The sequence below is a fragment of the Aulonocara sp. 'chitande type north' Nkhata Bay genome, linkage group LG10 (genome assembly GCF_057382095.1).
Source record: "Aulonocara sp. 'chitande type north' Nkhata Bay isolate Kocher_YH1m ecotype deep benthic linkage group LG10, A_spYH_male_GT1.1, whole genome shotgun sequence".
In the NCBI taxonomy this organism is placed as follows: Eukaryota; Metazoa; Chordata; class Actinopteri; order Cichliformes; family Cichlidae; genus Aulonocara; species Aulonocara sp. 'chitande type north' Nkhata Bay.
Window position 1 is genome coordinate 34,424,139 of NC_141353.1, and position 16,782 is coordinate 34,440,920.

General features: G+C 39.3%; 1 protein-coding gene across 2 annotated transcripts in view; it reads right to left on the reverse strand.

The window, feature by feature from the left end:
* The window catches only part of LOC147321277 (seizure protein 6 homolog), a 96,211-nt gene that overhangs the window by 21,060 nt on the left and 58,369 nt on the right, over positions 1-16,782 (reverse strand). For both annotated transcript variants that reach the window (XM_086309638.1, XM_086309637.1), the window contains exon 4: positions 4,985-5,177. In XM_086309638.1, the coding sequence (XP_086165764.1) occupies positions 4,985-5,177 (193 nt within the window). The remainder of the gene's footprint in view (positions 1-4,984; positions 5,178-16,782) is intronic.

Below are 16,782 nucleotides of genomic sequence, written 5' to 3' on the forward strand. Positions count from 1 at the left end.
CTTCTTTGGACCACTTTTGAGTTCGTCTAGCCCTCACAATTTAGCCCTTTTCAGACTTAAATACTTACACTCACCCATTTTTCCTGTTCCTAACACATCAACCTTGAGGACAAAATATTCACTTGCTCCCTAATATATCCCACTCACTAACAGGTGACATGATGAAGCGATAATCAGTGTTACTATTGTCAGTGCTCATAATGCTATGCCTGATCGGCAGATATTACAATGGATGATGTCAAAATGAAGCGTTCCTGACAAAAATGCCACACTATATGGAATAAAATGTCACTTTAGTAAATATTAAAAATAGAAGAGGAAAAGTAGCTCAAAACACTTCTGGATTTTTACACTGTACCTTGTCGCAAGCAATATATAACCATAAGGAACATGGGCACATGCTAATTGTCTTTTTTTATTTTTATTTGTCTTTTATTTTATTTTTATTTTTGTCAGTATTACAAAAAAACATTCTTGCCATTCTTTCCTCACTCACTCTCTCTTTTATTCTCTTTCTCTGTGCACAAGCTGTGGATTTGTACTGTCTTTATTGAATATAAAGTATGCTTTTTATTTTGCTTCCTGCCCTTTCACACCTACATGTTGGCACAAAAAACAAAAAACAAACTTGAATTTCAAATGTGGAACTCTAAATGTGTATTTGGGATCCAATAATGAGTTCCCCGTTCTGCCGTCCTCTATCGACATTTACTTAAGATCAACCTTCGAAAACATTTAAAGAAAGTAAACATTTCCCAAAAGAACGCCTGATGCGACACCTGCATGCACTCACACATTCCTTCCATTAATGAGCCTCATTCAGCTGTATGCACATTTTTCATCTGCCTGAGTACTTCAAATTGAGAATGCTGCTCTTCAACCAATGATGGACAAATGTTGTTGACTAGGGCACAATAGATGAGCTGAGGAAGCTAGTAATAGTCAGTTACCCACAGTGTATTTGGCCAAACAAATAAAATGCATTTCAATTTAGCTCTAATAAACGCTTACACTCCTGTATGCGTTGCCTGAATCCCTTCAGGTGGAGAGCTGGAATAGGATCAAAAATGGCAGCAGATAATGAAATGAGGTGACAGAAAACACAACACAGATAATGAATGTAGTGTAGATTGTTATTATATATAATGGCACGATATTTGGAAAATATTATCCATTGTGTGTTACACTGACATTTAGAGTAAAATGTGCAAGAAGCGAAGATTCCATGGCAATGATTAGTCATCTTTATAGTCAGTTATTGGTTTAATATACAGATATAACATCAGTCGCTCGGCTTGTAGGCGACATGTGGGAGAGTGTGGCTGTCAATATATATCTAAGCCACATGACCTGGCTGTGCATCAAAGCATTACCTTTTATAGAAACATCAATAGTGTTGTCTCTGGTAAAGTGCCTCACTTGTACAAAGCCAGACGATAGTTCCGCAGTGATATAGCCTATTGATATTTATGTGGTTTGGTTAAAGCCTCAATCGAAATGGCCATTTACTCAATAAAGGCTATTAAAAAGCAATAACTTTGAACTAGAGACAAGAATCTTATCAATGCTACTTAGAACAGGTGGCATGTGCTGGATTGCTACCAGCGGCAGGGGTCCTCTGACCACATCTCTTGTCGTTGCAGGTTTTAAGTTAAAAACAATGAATAATTACTGTGAAACACCGCTGCCATCAGCAGCATGGATTACTTCATACAGCTAAAAACTCCTAGCTCACCTTAGATGTCAAATACAATTATTATATCATCATCTCAATGCTAAGAGGTTGTAAATAATTTCAATCAAACATTTTGGAATCAAATAAGGCTTTGACAGTATTACATTTAATATTACAGACATTACATCGGTATTATATTTAATTCAGACAAAATTCTTTATGTATGTTATAGATATAAAATAGCCGAAAGGTGGGCTTTACTTTTACTCATCAGCAGTAAGTTTTCAGAAAGCAGGGATGGGTTTGGGATAAAATAAGTCATAATCCTTACTTGCACTGTAGTATGCAATTTCATTTTTAAAACTTAAATTTAAACCGATTCTTCTCATTGAAAGAGCAAGATCATAAATTTTTCACATTGTTATTTTATATTAAACAGCAATGCCTTACTGAAAAATTAAATTGTTTTCAGTTTAATCCTACAGAGACTAGATGCCTGAATTTGAAAAAAAAATTGTATTGGTGGGTGCTTATTTCGTTGTGTGCATTTTTTTTTTAATTGACCCAACTCCTTTATTATTAATACCAAAACTGTACACTAATCAGCCCCAGCATTAAAACCTCTAACGTCATATAGCGTTCCCTGTTGTGCCTCCAAAGCAGCTCTAACTCACTGCAGCATGGCAATGAAACCTACGCCGGCATCATGCAGAGTCTGGCACACAGCACTGGCAGAAGCTCTTTTGCGTTCTGTGGGTTTGTGGGCCGGAATCTCCATGGATTTGGGCTTGATCCACAGCATGTCGTTGATGCTCATTCAGATTGCTCAATCACATCAGATCATATTCACTTCATCTGTCACCGGGTTTCATGTAATGGCTAATCTGTGCATTAGAAAAAGTAAAAGAAAAATCCCTAACTGTAAGTATTTTTTCGGATTTTTCCTTTTTTAACAAAATCAGTTTTTAAGGAGAATATTTGAACAATCGAGACATACATTCTCTTAAGATGATATTATTAACTATACTTTCAATTCTAGATAAGATCACAAACATATGTGGGGGTATTGAGAAAAAGACGCTGATAAGAACATATGAGGAGAGTGGTAAGCCCCTCTTCATTCCCACACTTTATGTTCTCTTAACATAAACAGTAAAAAACACTAAGTTATTTTCCAAGTGTCAAACTGCTCTTGTTATAGACAGATACATCAGTCTGCCATCACAAGCTCGTGCTGTAGCAAATATTAATTACAGACGAGCTGAGATGCGTCTCTCCACAGTTCTATCTGCTTCTCCACGCTTGTCCAATTACATTTCTCACAGTCCATTGTAAAGGACAAGAAGATACCCCGCTTGCAAAGCAGAAGAACACAAATTGAAATATCTTCCGTGACTCCGATATGTCTAATCTTCATGAAATCTGCTCCTGCTATTTTTCTCATTAATGTAGCTGAATTTGTTCCATCAACTTTCAAACCACTATTCATTCACTCTCGCATTCACACACTGGTGGAGGCAAGCTACGGTTGTAGCCACAGCTGCCCTGGGGCAGACTGACAGAAGCGAGGCTGCCATATCGCGCCATCGGCCCCTCTGGCCAACACCAGTAGGCGGTAGGGTAAAGTGTCTTGCCCAAGGACACAACGACCAGGACAGAGAGCCCGGGGATCGAACCGGCGACCTTCCGGTTACAGATACGCTTCCCAACCCCCTGAGCCACGGTCGCCCCCAGGCAGCACGGTGGCACGGTGGTTAGCACTGTTGCCGCACAGCAAGAAGGTCCTGAGTTCAATTCCAACATCAGGCTGGGGTCTTTCTGTGTGGAGTTTGCATGTTCTCCCCGTGTTTGCGTGGGTTCCCTCCGGGTACTCCGGCTTCCTCCCACCGTCCAAAGACATGCAGCTTGTGGGGATAGGTTAATTGGATAATCCAAATTGTCACTAGGTATGAATGTGAGTGCGAATGGTTGTCTGTCCCTGTGTGTTGGCCCTGCGACAGACTGGTGACCTGTCCAGGGTGTACCCCGCCTCTCGCCCTATGACAGCTGGGATAGGCTCCAGCGCCCCCCGCGACCCTGAAAAGGATAAGCGGAAGCGAATGGATGGAACTTTCAAACCAAACAGGTTTTTAGACGGACAAGGCTGCATGTGTGATCATTTTTTTGACACATTGTTGGCAAAGAAGTATAACACGGAAGCCTATTATGTTAAATTGTTTTCATAGTGGGCAGGAATTTTGGGAAAAAATGCCCTGCTAATGTTAAAACTGAGAAGCACAGCAAAATGTTGACTTATTTTGGTGCAATATAGGATAATATAGAAATTAATTGTTTGTTTTTTACAGCAAATACAGCATGCATAATTTCAATGCCAAGGTGGAGGTATGCTATTCACTTAAGGATGTCCTGTATATTATAGAGTACATTATGTATTCAATGTTATTTTTTGTACTTTTGCATTTGCATTGCATTACTTCAATTGAGTTTGAGGTGTTTAAACAATGCAAAATCCAAATGGGACAGGTAAAGGTGAAAAGTGTACCAACTGATATAAAATAATACTCATATATATTTCAACTGTTTATCACCATGTGTTCCCAGCTATACATCACCCTGTATGTTCTGTGGTGACCCTTCACTGTCATCATTCGGCCTGACCTCACAGTGATATTCAAACATCCAACAGCGATGGGCTGATTTATCTCACATCAGCCGCACAATTCTGATGGCCCCTTTCATTTTCTAGCTGATGAAAGTACCACAGTAATGTGGTAGAATGAATTGTCCACCAGCGACCACCGTCAGCTCAAATCGATGGGGCATGTAATTGGCGGCCACTTTGTGTGATTGCTAAGATAAACAGACATTGTTACAGACATAGAAGATCAATGTCACACACAAAATAAGCGAGGGAGAGGTTGGAAATTATAGGCCATTATATTCACCAACAACACAGTAACTATTTCTACTGACAGGATTTGCGGCTGACACACCAGATACTACTTTATTACACTTAATGATTCTTTACAAATATGATCCGTGAAATGGCAAATGAAAAAATTTAAATGGAAAAGGCACATACACATCATTGCCCAGCTGAAGGTCAACAGATAGTGTTTTGAAATAGAGCAATTTTAAATGCAATTAGTCAACCATTTTGCAGCCTCTCACCAGCTCTGCACCATCTTTGCTTGAGGATAAGCATTACCTGATAGAAAGCTGCTGCTTAACAATAAGCTGTTGTCATGTTTAATGTAACGTGTTTGAATGATGTGGCACCAAAGCTAGTAATGTATAGCTTCTGCTCACCTTGGTAATGGAGTAGGAGATATGCTGAATTGCGGCGTTTCTCACTACGGAGACTGATAGAGATCTGGTTGCTCCAGCTGCGTAGCACTAAGCCAGTCATCAAGACCGACTCATTGGCAAGGATGAAGGGTTCTTGACCTCCTGTATCCTCCACGGTCACCTGCTCTCCTTCCAACACGCTCACATTTAGCACCTAAAAAAACACACCCATGCAATAAGATTAAACAACAGCTCTCACTGGTGCAATTTCACAAAACAAAAAAAACAATTTTCCAACAGAACTGCAAAGGCTCTTATTAGACCAACACATTATCAAATGTTACATTGCATACATATTATTTTCAGTACTAGTTTGAGCATATGTATTCACCCTTAATATTCCCCCTCAGAAAACATGTTTGCTTTCATTTCTTTGATAACCTGCAGCTGGGATGAAAACATATTTTTGACTAATAGTAGAATCTATCTGAGTCATTCCACTAATGGTTTGTTGCACAATTCCTCTTCTTCTATGTTTTCTGCCTGCCTGCAGAATAGTCTGTTAGCAACGCCTTATGTCTTGGGTTCAGAATCTGCAGCTAAATTTGGCAAAGGAATCAGGACTACTGTATGTAGTAAAACGGTCTGTGTAAAGACATTTGGAGCATCATTTATTTAATTATTGGCAGAAGTCAAAAAGGAAAATAAAAATCCAACAACAGATCCTAATCATCATTCTATATGATAATAAAAGATGGTACATTCATCACTGGGTTTTGCTAGAACATTCTGATTATGTCATTGTAGGTTGATGGGATTTTATAATTCATTGTTCTTCTCATCTGACACACATATTGTTTAGTGTGTCATGGTCCCTGGGTCTTGATGCCAGGGTTTGAGTTTTGCATAGTTTATGGTTCTTTGAGTTTTGCATTATTCATGCTGAAGTTTGGTTCTTGCTAGCTTACCTTAGAGTCCTAGTAATTATTTGGTTCCTTGCTTGTTATTTTCTTCCCCTCCCCTGTGTCCTGTATATATATATTCTTCTATCATCATTTGACTTTTTTCTACTTTTTTAAATTGGCTTTTTATTTTTAGTCAGCTCTTGGTTTTCCAGATAAGAGTTGTTGCCTTTTGCTTTCTCTCGTGTTGTATTTAGTTTTACTTTCTCGCCTATCTCGTTGCGTTGATTGTCATCCCCTGTTCTTGTTCCAGAGCTGTTTCCACTCCCATTATTAGTTCTCAGTTTGCCCTTGTATAAATTCCTGCGTCTTCTATTTGTTGTTTATCATGTTGTGCACATCAGTTATAGCCGGGTTTCTTTTTCTGACCACTTGGAAAATGCAAGTCTAATCTTGCCTTTCAGCACTATTTTTGGTCTCGACCAGTCTCTGGTTCACTATGTTCTAAAGCTAATTGCTGTTTTCTTTAGGTTGTAGAGTACGCTGAGACATTGCTCTGAAAACCGCTGCCATAGAAAACTGAAGCGCAACAGGATGTTGGTGGCCAAGCAGCTAAATAATCTTAAGTAATTCTATACAGTAATCTGTAAAATTAAACCACTCCTCGTGTCTTTCTTGTTTTTGAAGTGGTCTTGAACAATAGTTCTTCAGGCTTTCTAAAGATCTTTTAAAGTTATTCTTCGAACATTGGCTGCTTTTTCCTTCATATTCAGTCAAGTCTTTGCACCCAACCATTTTCAGAGGAAATGTGTTTGTTTGTTTGTGTCATGATCCTGGGTCCTTTTGACCCAGCGTTTTGTGTTTTCTCTTCGCGATTTTGGTTCTGTTCTCTAATTGGTGTTTACCCTGTTCCCCCCGTGTGTTCCTGTTTTATTGTGAAGGTCTGCATCTTATGTGAGTGTTTTCAGTTTGCCTCCCTGGTCTCGTCATGTTAATCACTCCCAGCTGTGTCTCCCACCTGTGTGTAATCTCCCTGTGTTCTGAGTGTATTTAAGTTGTATTTTCTGTCTTAGTAATCGCTGGTTCGTCTGTGTTTCCCCGGACCTCCCTGCACCGTCATTCCTGGTTTGTGTTGTTAGTTTACCCAGTTTAGGTTTCGGTTTCATGTTCACACCCCGTTGCTGTTTGTACCCACTGCTGTAAATAAACACTCACCTGCACCAGAGCTGCCGCCTTTTGGGTCCTTACTACAAATCCACACGGCTTGCCCCGCAAACCGTGACAGTTTGTTTGATTGTTAAGCCATTTAATACTGAACTATGAATTATTCAAGCATGAAGGAGGCACCTAAAATCAGTAGATGAACCTGTTTTGTGTCTACACATAATAGACAACCTAGCAAAGCGACACTCACAGGTTATATCTTTTGGACCTTTGTTATTAGTAGCATGTCGCAAAAACATATATTTTTTTCCATGTCTTTAGTTGAATCTACAAAAAATAAAGATGACACAGTTTGTGTCATTGTATTTTTGCACCAACAAGGTGATTGCCAAAAGATATGGCATTGGTGTCCAGTGTATCCTTAAAAATTCGAAGGAAACTGTACAAGTGGAGGATAAAAGGAGTGTCAGGCTGAAAAACTATTGGGAGCGCATGAACTGTATCTGAAAGTCACATCTTTAAGCAACAAACAATTAAGCAATGATCTGACACTAGTTCTTTGGTTTATCAGTCTACTGTTCGTCAAAGCATCATTAGAAATAGTCTTACTGGAAAGGTGGCTGTCAAGAAACTATGAAAAACTATGAGAAAAGACTAAGTTCTGCCAAGAACACAAGAAGAAGAACAACACAAGAGATGTTCACAAACTTAAGCTTGGTAAAACTTTGTGAACTGTTGCTGTAACTCTAAACTTTTGCCTTATATACTTTCATTTATGTTTGCATATGTTTAAATAAATGTCTTCTGAAATATCTTCCCATTTTCCGAGCCATGTATAAAACTCAAGAGGTCGGCACAGTATGTGAAACTGAATGCTGTCACAGGTAGTGGGCTTAGGTTTCAGGTATGTCATGAGGCAAAAAAAAGGTTGCCCTAGGCTATGTTGCAGGATTGTTAGTGCAGCAGCTTGGAAAAGCTGAGACAGTGGGCAAGATGAGTACTAGTCACACGATGGTAGCAAAATGAATTTGGTCACGTAGACAAACTGTCACTCAGTCGAGGAGGTGCTGACAATGACTGCAGAGAGGCTGATGGACGCTGCAAGCCTGAGCTTAGAGGTGACTTCTTCCGGAATTATCCATGAGATCAGCCACTTTGATTAGATTTTTTTTAATCAATGCCAGATTTAAACCCAATCTCTGAAGGTTTTCTGGGATACAAGGTGCACAACAAGCAGTCAGTCATCAGGTCAAAGATGCCAAGATGCTGTTGGAGTTGCATAGTTGCATGTGCCTTAAATAGGAGTGTCACAGTGAGTAATAAAAGAATGAAACGTGACTTTAGAATCAGATTCTCAATTCCTCAAGGGTAATGAGAATGACAAGGCTGTGGGCACAGTGTTTTTGGAAATCAGATTATTTAGGTTATTTGACTGTTTTATAACCTAATAATTCTCCCTACAGGCTCACAGGAGAGCACAGTAATTCTCCTTGATTTTAACAGTCACACTGATATATTCAAAGAATGAGACTGAAACGTAGTCAATGTGGAATTGCAATTTAGCCTGTCAAATTTAGCAAATGAGAGCCGTAGAAAACAGATGTGAATGATGTCATCTTAACTGCATTGTGTTATTATGTACATTTAATTGTGCAGTTACAGTTATTGAGGAAACTATAATTAATTTGTAGTTACTAATCAGATAGTGGCGATTCCCAGATGCACAGTTGTTCCAGGTAAAAGCACATGCAAAATGTAAAGTTCACTCTGTGAGATAAGAAGTCTTTCTGTGCTATAAATACAATAATTTCCTTCTGAAATGAGAAAAAAACCCTCTAGTATATACTGTACAGTGTAAAACATTACACAATCCCACTGGTTTACTTTAGTGCATCATTTTTTTGTCACCAATGTGTTTTGTCCTGGCTTTCAGACGTTTGATGTTGATGCCTTAAAAAAAGATTAACACTTGCTGTGACACCTTTATTGCAACTCACAATAAAAGTGTCTTAACAGACGAGACATCCATATAGTGGCTTCCAGAGCACAATGAAACAAACACTTTCGTAGCATACTTACTCTCACTATCATGGGCTTGTGGTGGACCTGCTAGAAAAGCTCTGATTTATAAATGTTGCTTTGTCTATGGTGCAGAACATTAAATATTAAAAATTTTTATTTTTGTCATTTTTAATATTCACTTAAGAGCTTTTTGTGGCTTTGTTTAAAAACAGCATTTGAATTCACTGAAACACAGAAGATAATTTGATTGTAAATTGGATTCTTAATTATTTGATGTCCACCTTGGATACGGTATCGACAGTAGTCTTTGATACTGCAACAACTTATCATATTCAGTGAGCAGAACAAGATTGTGGATCTGTGACTACTTGGTTTACATATATCAGGGAGGCTTATGAAGGATAGGTGAGCAGATAGTGGACAGAGAACATTTGGACTGATAGATAGCTCAGCCCCAGAGGGCCCTATCATCTGTCATCCACCCTGGGACCTGTCAGTGCACCCAGCAACAGCTGTCCTGCCTCAATTATGAATCATTGACCATGTCAGGAGACATCAGACTACCTTATCTTCTCCAGTGCTACAGCCAAATGCCCACAGGGACTCACTGTCTCACTCACACTCACACTCACACACACATACACCACACACACACATACACTTGTATGTGTGTGTGTGGAAGAGCACACACACATGCGTGTTCCTCTGGACTGTAATGAGAGCAGTATTATGGTAAGTCCTAGCTGGAATCCCTGCCTCAGCAGACACATTTGTGTGGCCAGGGATTTGGCTGACCAAGCACACTTCTGCACCAACCACATCATTATCACAGGATGCCATCTATACAGTATGGTGTTCCATTTTCAGAATTATGTTGAGAGAGGACAGAATATCTTTCTTTTTCTTTTTTTCTTTCTTTTTTTCATGAAATAAGCTCAGGGCAATAAAAGAAATGCAACACCGACCTTGGATAAGGTGCACTTTCTCTAGTAGCATTATCTTTCTCCCAACCCATGGTCCAATATTTTTCCAGAGACAAATCAAAATGAGAGGACTAGAGAAGAGAAGGTCACCCCTCTCCTCTACCCTGTGTCTTTTCAAACCACTGTAATGAACACACTATCCTGCAAGGCTACAGTACAATTGTGAGGCCTAGAATTGCACTTGGAATACTAACTATGAAAGAAAATGTCCATTATAACGTTCAAAAAGACAATGATATTTGTAGGACTGAACACCTTGATCTTGCTGTGTAGCCCTGTAGGACAAGGAGCTTTCTTTGAACTGTACTATTGTGTGCGTCAACAGTGTGTAGGGGTGTTATCACATTTGAACAGAAAACAGCCAAACACAGAGTTCATGCAGTGATTGCGTCATACTGTACAGTTAATCTAATACTAAATATAAACTAAATAATCCATATTATAAAGCCAGGAGTTATTTCAAACTTTGATATTTATGTTTAAAAATGTAAAGTACAAATGCAGTTTGGACAAAACCCAAATGTTTCTCCTGGTGTCCTAAAATAGACACTATATCAAACCAATCTGACTTCATACACGTGAGATATGGGCATTGTTCACTAATTTATTCATTTATCTGCAAAATGAGTTAACTGTCCACAGAGGCTTGCTCTCACTGATATTTTATTGTTGAAAACATCTGGTGGCAAAAAGTAATGAACATTTACACTGACTCACAGGAGCTATTGCTTATGCAGAAATGAGCTGTATGTAATCAAAATGATACCGCCATACATGGAAATTAAATGACCCTGCCGCTGGGGGCAATAAATCAACAGCCACTGGACTCACCAGCTGCAGTATCATAATTACTATGATAAAATCCCCTGGCTTATAAACTGGAACATACCAGAAATGTGTCTACCTTGCTTCCTTGCTTGTGCCTCCCCCACCACAACCACCATCACAACCACTGCCATTTGAATAATTTTTGGCTCATCCAGTTGGCAGTTTTCGTGTATCTCTGGATAGATTTGTGCAAGCAAAAAAAAAAAAAAAAAAAAAAGGAGTTGTAGTGCTCATTATATAAAAACGTTATCTTAATTGAACATTCACCTCTACATAAAACAGTCAAGGCCATGTCCTGTTTGCCCTGCTGTCTAAAACAATGGATTCTTACCAATAAGCAAATGCTGAATGTTAATGAGAATGTGCAGGAGCCAGAAGCTGCATACAATAACTCACTCATTGTCCCTTGTGTTTAATTTGAGCTGGCTCTTGAGTTTACCAAATGCAACCACCTTAGTGATAAGTTAAACAGTGGATGCTGGGGTTTTGTTTTTTGTTCTATTTGCTCAGTTACTCAGACATTAGAAGCCATTTCATTAGATGAGATTCTTTCTTTTTGATAAATCAGCTTCATTTTCTCTCAGGCCTTGACACCTCGGTTTATTTGCTACACTGCATTTTTTGCATAGATTTAAATTCATGCATTACTGATTACTCTTCATATTTTCAAGCATGCATCTCTACCCTCCCACTCTCATCATGGCACTAAAAGAGTTGTGTGGGGGGGGGAGACGACTTCACCTTCTGCCAGACAGACTTCTTCTTCTTCCTTTATGACAGCTAGCTGGGTGGAGGAGCAATTAGTGTCACCTGAAAGCATTCCTCTCAGGATTGCAAGGCGCCATGAAAACTCATCTCGCCAAAGCCCTGAAAAGCTCATCAAGATCAAACTGGCCTTCTTTATGACCTGACTTACTCACCCACAGCAAAGGCTGATGAAGGTTTCCTTTTGCCTCATCTCAAGTTGATTAAAGGCAGCAAGCCTCCGCTGGCTTCCATTCCTCAGTCAGACTCGTTTCCCTGTGACACATCTGCGGTGTCCTTTGTCGTTTGTGCTGCCTGGGACCCGATCCAAAGAATGGCCTAAACATTACCTTGTTAAAACACCGCGTGATTACGTTCTTCAAAGAATTTTACGAGTGGAACTTTTGTTTTTACAAAAGTGCCGAGACTCGCTTTTGTTGAAAATCTTTCCATCTTTGTTGTGGCACTTCCATCTGAAACGAGCACCAGCGGTCACTGAACGCCAACAAAACAAATTTAATTCCCTCCCTCATCAGCCACCCTCAGCCAGGGTCAATGCCTTGTGCAGTTTGCTTCTTTTGTAAGAAATGCTAGAATTAAAATCGGAGTGCAAGGATCAATACAGCAATTCAACCAGCACTGAGAGGGGCCTGTGTGTCAAGTATTTGTGCCGCTTATTAACATGACTATTGATTGGAGTCAGAGGAGCATGGTCACAGAAGCAGCATCAAATACCAATCATTAACCCTCAAGTCAGTTTTAGCTATAAACTCTTGGCATGCTCTGTAACATCTTAATCCTTAAAGGGGCATTTCATTGATGGTCATCCTTGGCGACCCTACCTTCAGTGTCATTCATTAGCATATACAGCCATGAGCTAATTAGGTTTGTTATTTTTTGTCTTGTTGTTTTTTGTTTTGTTTTTTTTTTTGGGGTTTTTTTTGGGGGGGGGGGGGGGGGGTGCTGTTGTTGTTTTACTTTGGAAGTGTCTGAAGCAATATTTACTCCTCTCAGGATTAAAAATAAAAACTTGGAAGTTTTAAATTTCTCCACTAAGACTGAAAGCCTTTGATATTCATAAGGTTTAATTAAGGAAACAAGCAAAGGGCAAGTTTTCTTTTCTTTTACTGTAAGATGTGTTTGTTTTTTTTTTTTTTAAGTATCTCAGGTTCTTGTACATGAGTTAGGGAGAAAGGAGCCAGAGGTGAATGGACAGATTCAGTTGCATTGATGCAAACGCTGTACCAGTACGTTGTGGTGAAGAGAGAGCTAAAAAGCGTAAAAGCAAAGCTTTCAATTTACCGGTTGATCTAAGTCCCTACCCTCACCTATTGTCATGAGCTCTGGGTAGTGACCAAAAGAACGAGATCGTGGATACAAGCGGCAGAAATAAGCTTTCTCCGAAGGGTGGCTGGTGTCCCTTACAGATAGGTATAGGAGTTTGGCCATCATTTAGGAGCTCAGAGGAGAGCCGCTGTTCCTCCACATCAAAAAAGGAGCCAGCTGAGGTGGTTTGGGCATCTTACAAGGATGCATCCTGGGCGCCTCCTGTGTGAGGTGTTCCAGGTATTTCTGACCCGGAGGAGATAGACCCAGGACACATTGGAGAGATTATATCTCTTGGCTGGCCTGAGAATACTTGGGTGTTCCCCTGGACAAGCTGGAGGAGTTGGCCAGGGAGAGGGAGGTCTGGGCCTCTTCTGGTTAGGCTGCTGCCCCCATGATCAGTCATGATTAGCGGAAGAAAATGAATGGAACATCAAATCAACTGGAGTCATGCTAATTGGTTGCCATATTCTATTAATTTACTCCCCTTTGCTCAAATACTATGAAGTGGATTAGACAAACCAGAAGAGAGAAGGAATTGGAAAAAAAATAGATGAGAGCAAGGTGGAAAAATAACTGGGTAAAGTAAATAAAAGTTGATGGTGAAAGACTAAAAAAAATATAGAGTACTGACTGCATAGTAACTCCTGAACATTACCGTGAATTATAGTAGTATAAGCTTGTCAGTAAATGGGAAATGGTAAATGGTAAATGGCCTGTATTTGTATAGCGCTTTTCTAGTCCCTAAGGACCCCAAAGCGCTTTACACAACCTGTCATCCACCCATTCACACACACATTCACACACTGGTGATGGCAAGCTACAATGTAGCCACAGCCACCCTGGGGCGCACTGACAGAGGGAACACTAATATAATCAGACTTCAACACAGTTGGAGAGATTTGCAATTGGTTTATAATTCTAGTAATGCATTAACCAATGGTACTCACACATTACAACTGCTTTGAGCCAGAATGTAGAATCGGGTATGAAACAGAACTGAGACAACCAGTGCATCGCCTCAAATGGTTTCTGCTTGAGACCCAGGCAGGTAGTTCAGCAAGCAGAGGAAACAGAGAAATCAGAGCAGGACAGATGGCCTGGAAAGCATTGATATCTAGCTAACCCACTGGATTTATTTGATCAAATAAATAAAAAAAAGCACCATAACAGATTCTAAGCACTTTAATGCCACAGTCCAGTTCTGGAAAACCTCCATCTGTCCTCCCCTAAAACCTTATTGCAAAAGTGTCAGGGGAGATTGATATAGAGATAAGATCTGCTTTAGATATCACTAATTCACAGCTGAAAAAAAATCACCTCCATGTGTATTTAAACAGTGGGAAAAGGGACAAACATGTTCCTTCCTGTTGATTTGGTAGCATTTGTACTCCATAGGACTGTCTAATGGCATCTGTAAGCCCATGAGTCTTTATCTTTATTCAATATTAAATTAAGTTTGATTCTAATTCTTCCTATTTTCACAATTTGAATCTACAATCAGTTTCAGAGCCGAGGTTGGAATTAAACCCATAAAAAAAACTTCTCCCTAGTCCCTAGTGTTGTGGCTTTAAAGGAATTCATCACAGCTAACCTCATAAAATAGGAGTGAGTGTCAGATGGAAATCAGTATTTTACATCTCATATCCAGCTCATAGTTTGCACAGGCTATCATCCTGTACATATTTTCTGTATTTAACTATTGAATACAAGGCCAGGAGATAACAATTAAAACCTGCACCTAATGTCAAAGTAGCCTGCCCTTTTCAAAACTACTTTTAGGTTTGGTTTTTTGGTTTTTTGGTTTTTGGTCTTTTTTGTTTATTTTTTGTTTTGTTTTGGGGGGGTTTTGGGCGGGGGTAGTGACTAATAGTTTAGGTTAGTGCTAAAAGGCATGTTAGAGCAGCTTCTTAATATTTGCAGTTATTTTGCACGAAAAAAATCATTACATGTTCAGAATCACCAGATGGGGCAATGCATTCTGTTAGCCGTGGCAGAGGGGTTGAACAGTCAGGCTGGGGGCAGTAAACTCTCGTGATGCATTTTTCATCCTCCCTCTCTCACAAGAAGCCAGACTGCTGAAAGGAATATTGACTAAATACAGAAAAGGTTTGATTCTGCTTATTTATTCCCCACCAATTTCTGTGGGATTTTTTTTTTCAATGCAGGTAGAATTCAGCGGGAGTTTCTGAATGCTGTTTAGATTTATATTTTTTCTCTGAGCCATAGGTACATAACAGCAACATATAAATATTTATCACAGTCTCCATATTTGCCCTTCAGATTATTTCCTTCATCTAATTTTCCTCCCCTGCCTTCTGTACTGATGGCTACCTTCCAGAATAGAGGCCCCTTCATGATAATGTCTCTACTACAGCTCCTCTGGTACAAAGTGCGGTGCATTCAATCTGTGTTAATGGTTGGTAATGTAAATTGTATCAGTACACAGCTTGAAAAGTGGGCACTAAGAGCTTTTAACCCAGGTTGGAGTTATTTTGTATGTTTCTAGCAAACCAACAAATCCATAACCTAACTGGAGAAATTGAAGGGAAGGTGTGATCCCTTCACAGATCAATATGTAATTATTGCAAATAGGCTCATCAGACAAGTGAAAGCAATCAATTGTTTTTTTTACAACTGGTAATTTAATCTAATTCATCCCTGCCAACATGGGTATGTTTTTGTCTGTTTATCTCAAAATTACTAAAAAAAAAAAAGGAAGGATTTTAAACTTTAGTAGAGACCAACTTTATACCTTTCCACTTAAACAAGCAACTGTTGATTTACAATGATATCTTAGTGAAAAATCTCCCAAAAACCTCCACACAAAGGGCTGCCTACAAAGAAGACACCTGCTGTTACAGAACGTGAAAGTGCTTGAAAATCTTAATAGGCATTTTATTTGATTATACTCCTGTTTTTAATGTTGGGCCAAATGGTGGCTTTTGTGAAACCCTTTGATTTCCAAGTGTTTTTCCAGTTTATTATTATAAATGGTTAATCTTGTGTCAAAAATAAGAATGTAGGATTTGAAGAGGAGAGTGATTAGATGAAGTAACTTTATCTTGAGCAGTTTCACTTCAGTTTTATTTATATAACCCCAAATCACAACAACAGTCATCTCAATGCATTTTAATATTGTTACGTAAATATCATACAATAATAAGTGAGGTAGGAAATGGTCTAATGGTCCACAGTAGTCCACAGAAAATTTCTGAGGAATTTTAGATCTTTTACCTTTATTGCACAAAAGGACGAGAGCCGAGTGCTAAAGTGCAAACTGCAATCAGGAAAGAAACAACTGAAGTATACTACCAACACAACATCAGCTTTTTGTATCTCCACAGACAGCATGCTAACACAAAGCTAGAAAAGCAGCCAGAGTGATGTTAAAGCTCAATGTATACTGATACCAGCCCAGTAGCCAGAGCCTGATCTTCAAGTCAGGCTTGTACCATTTTAGCCTCCATTTCTACCAGTACTTTTTGGGCTTCAACTCTGCTTTGCATTCAGCTTAGGGTTCAGCACTTCAGCTTTGGCTTAACCACTTAAAGAAAGGCTGTATTTGTGTTCCAACTAGGATTGGGAACTGTTTTGGGAAGCCGGACTGTAACGTGTTATTTATACCTTCAGCAGGTTTAATACTCACCAGAGAAAAGTAATTTGTGACTTACTTGTTACATTACTTTCTTGTTACTCTGTAAAATGACCTGAAATGCAATGTCTCACAATTACCAGTTAACAACACAAACCTTATGGTACAGTTCCACACACCAACACAAATCACTATCCTAATGTGGATCTTTTTTTAGTAGTTGTACGCGAACACAAAGCTGACACCATAAAGCAA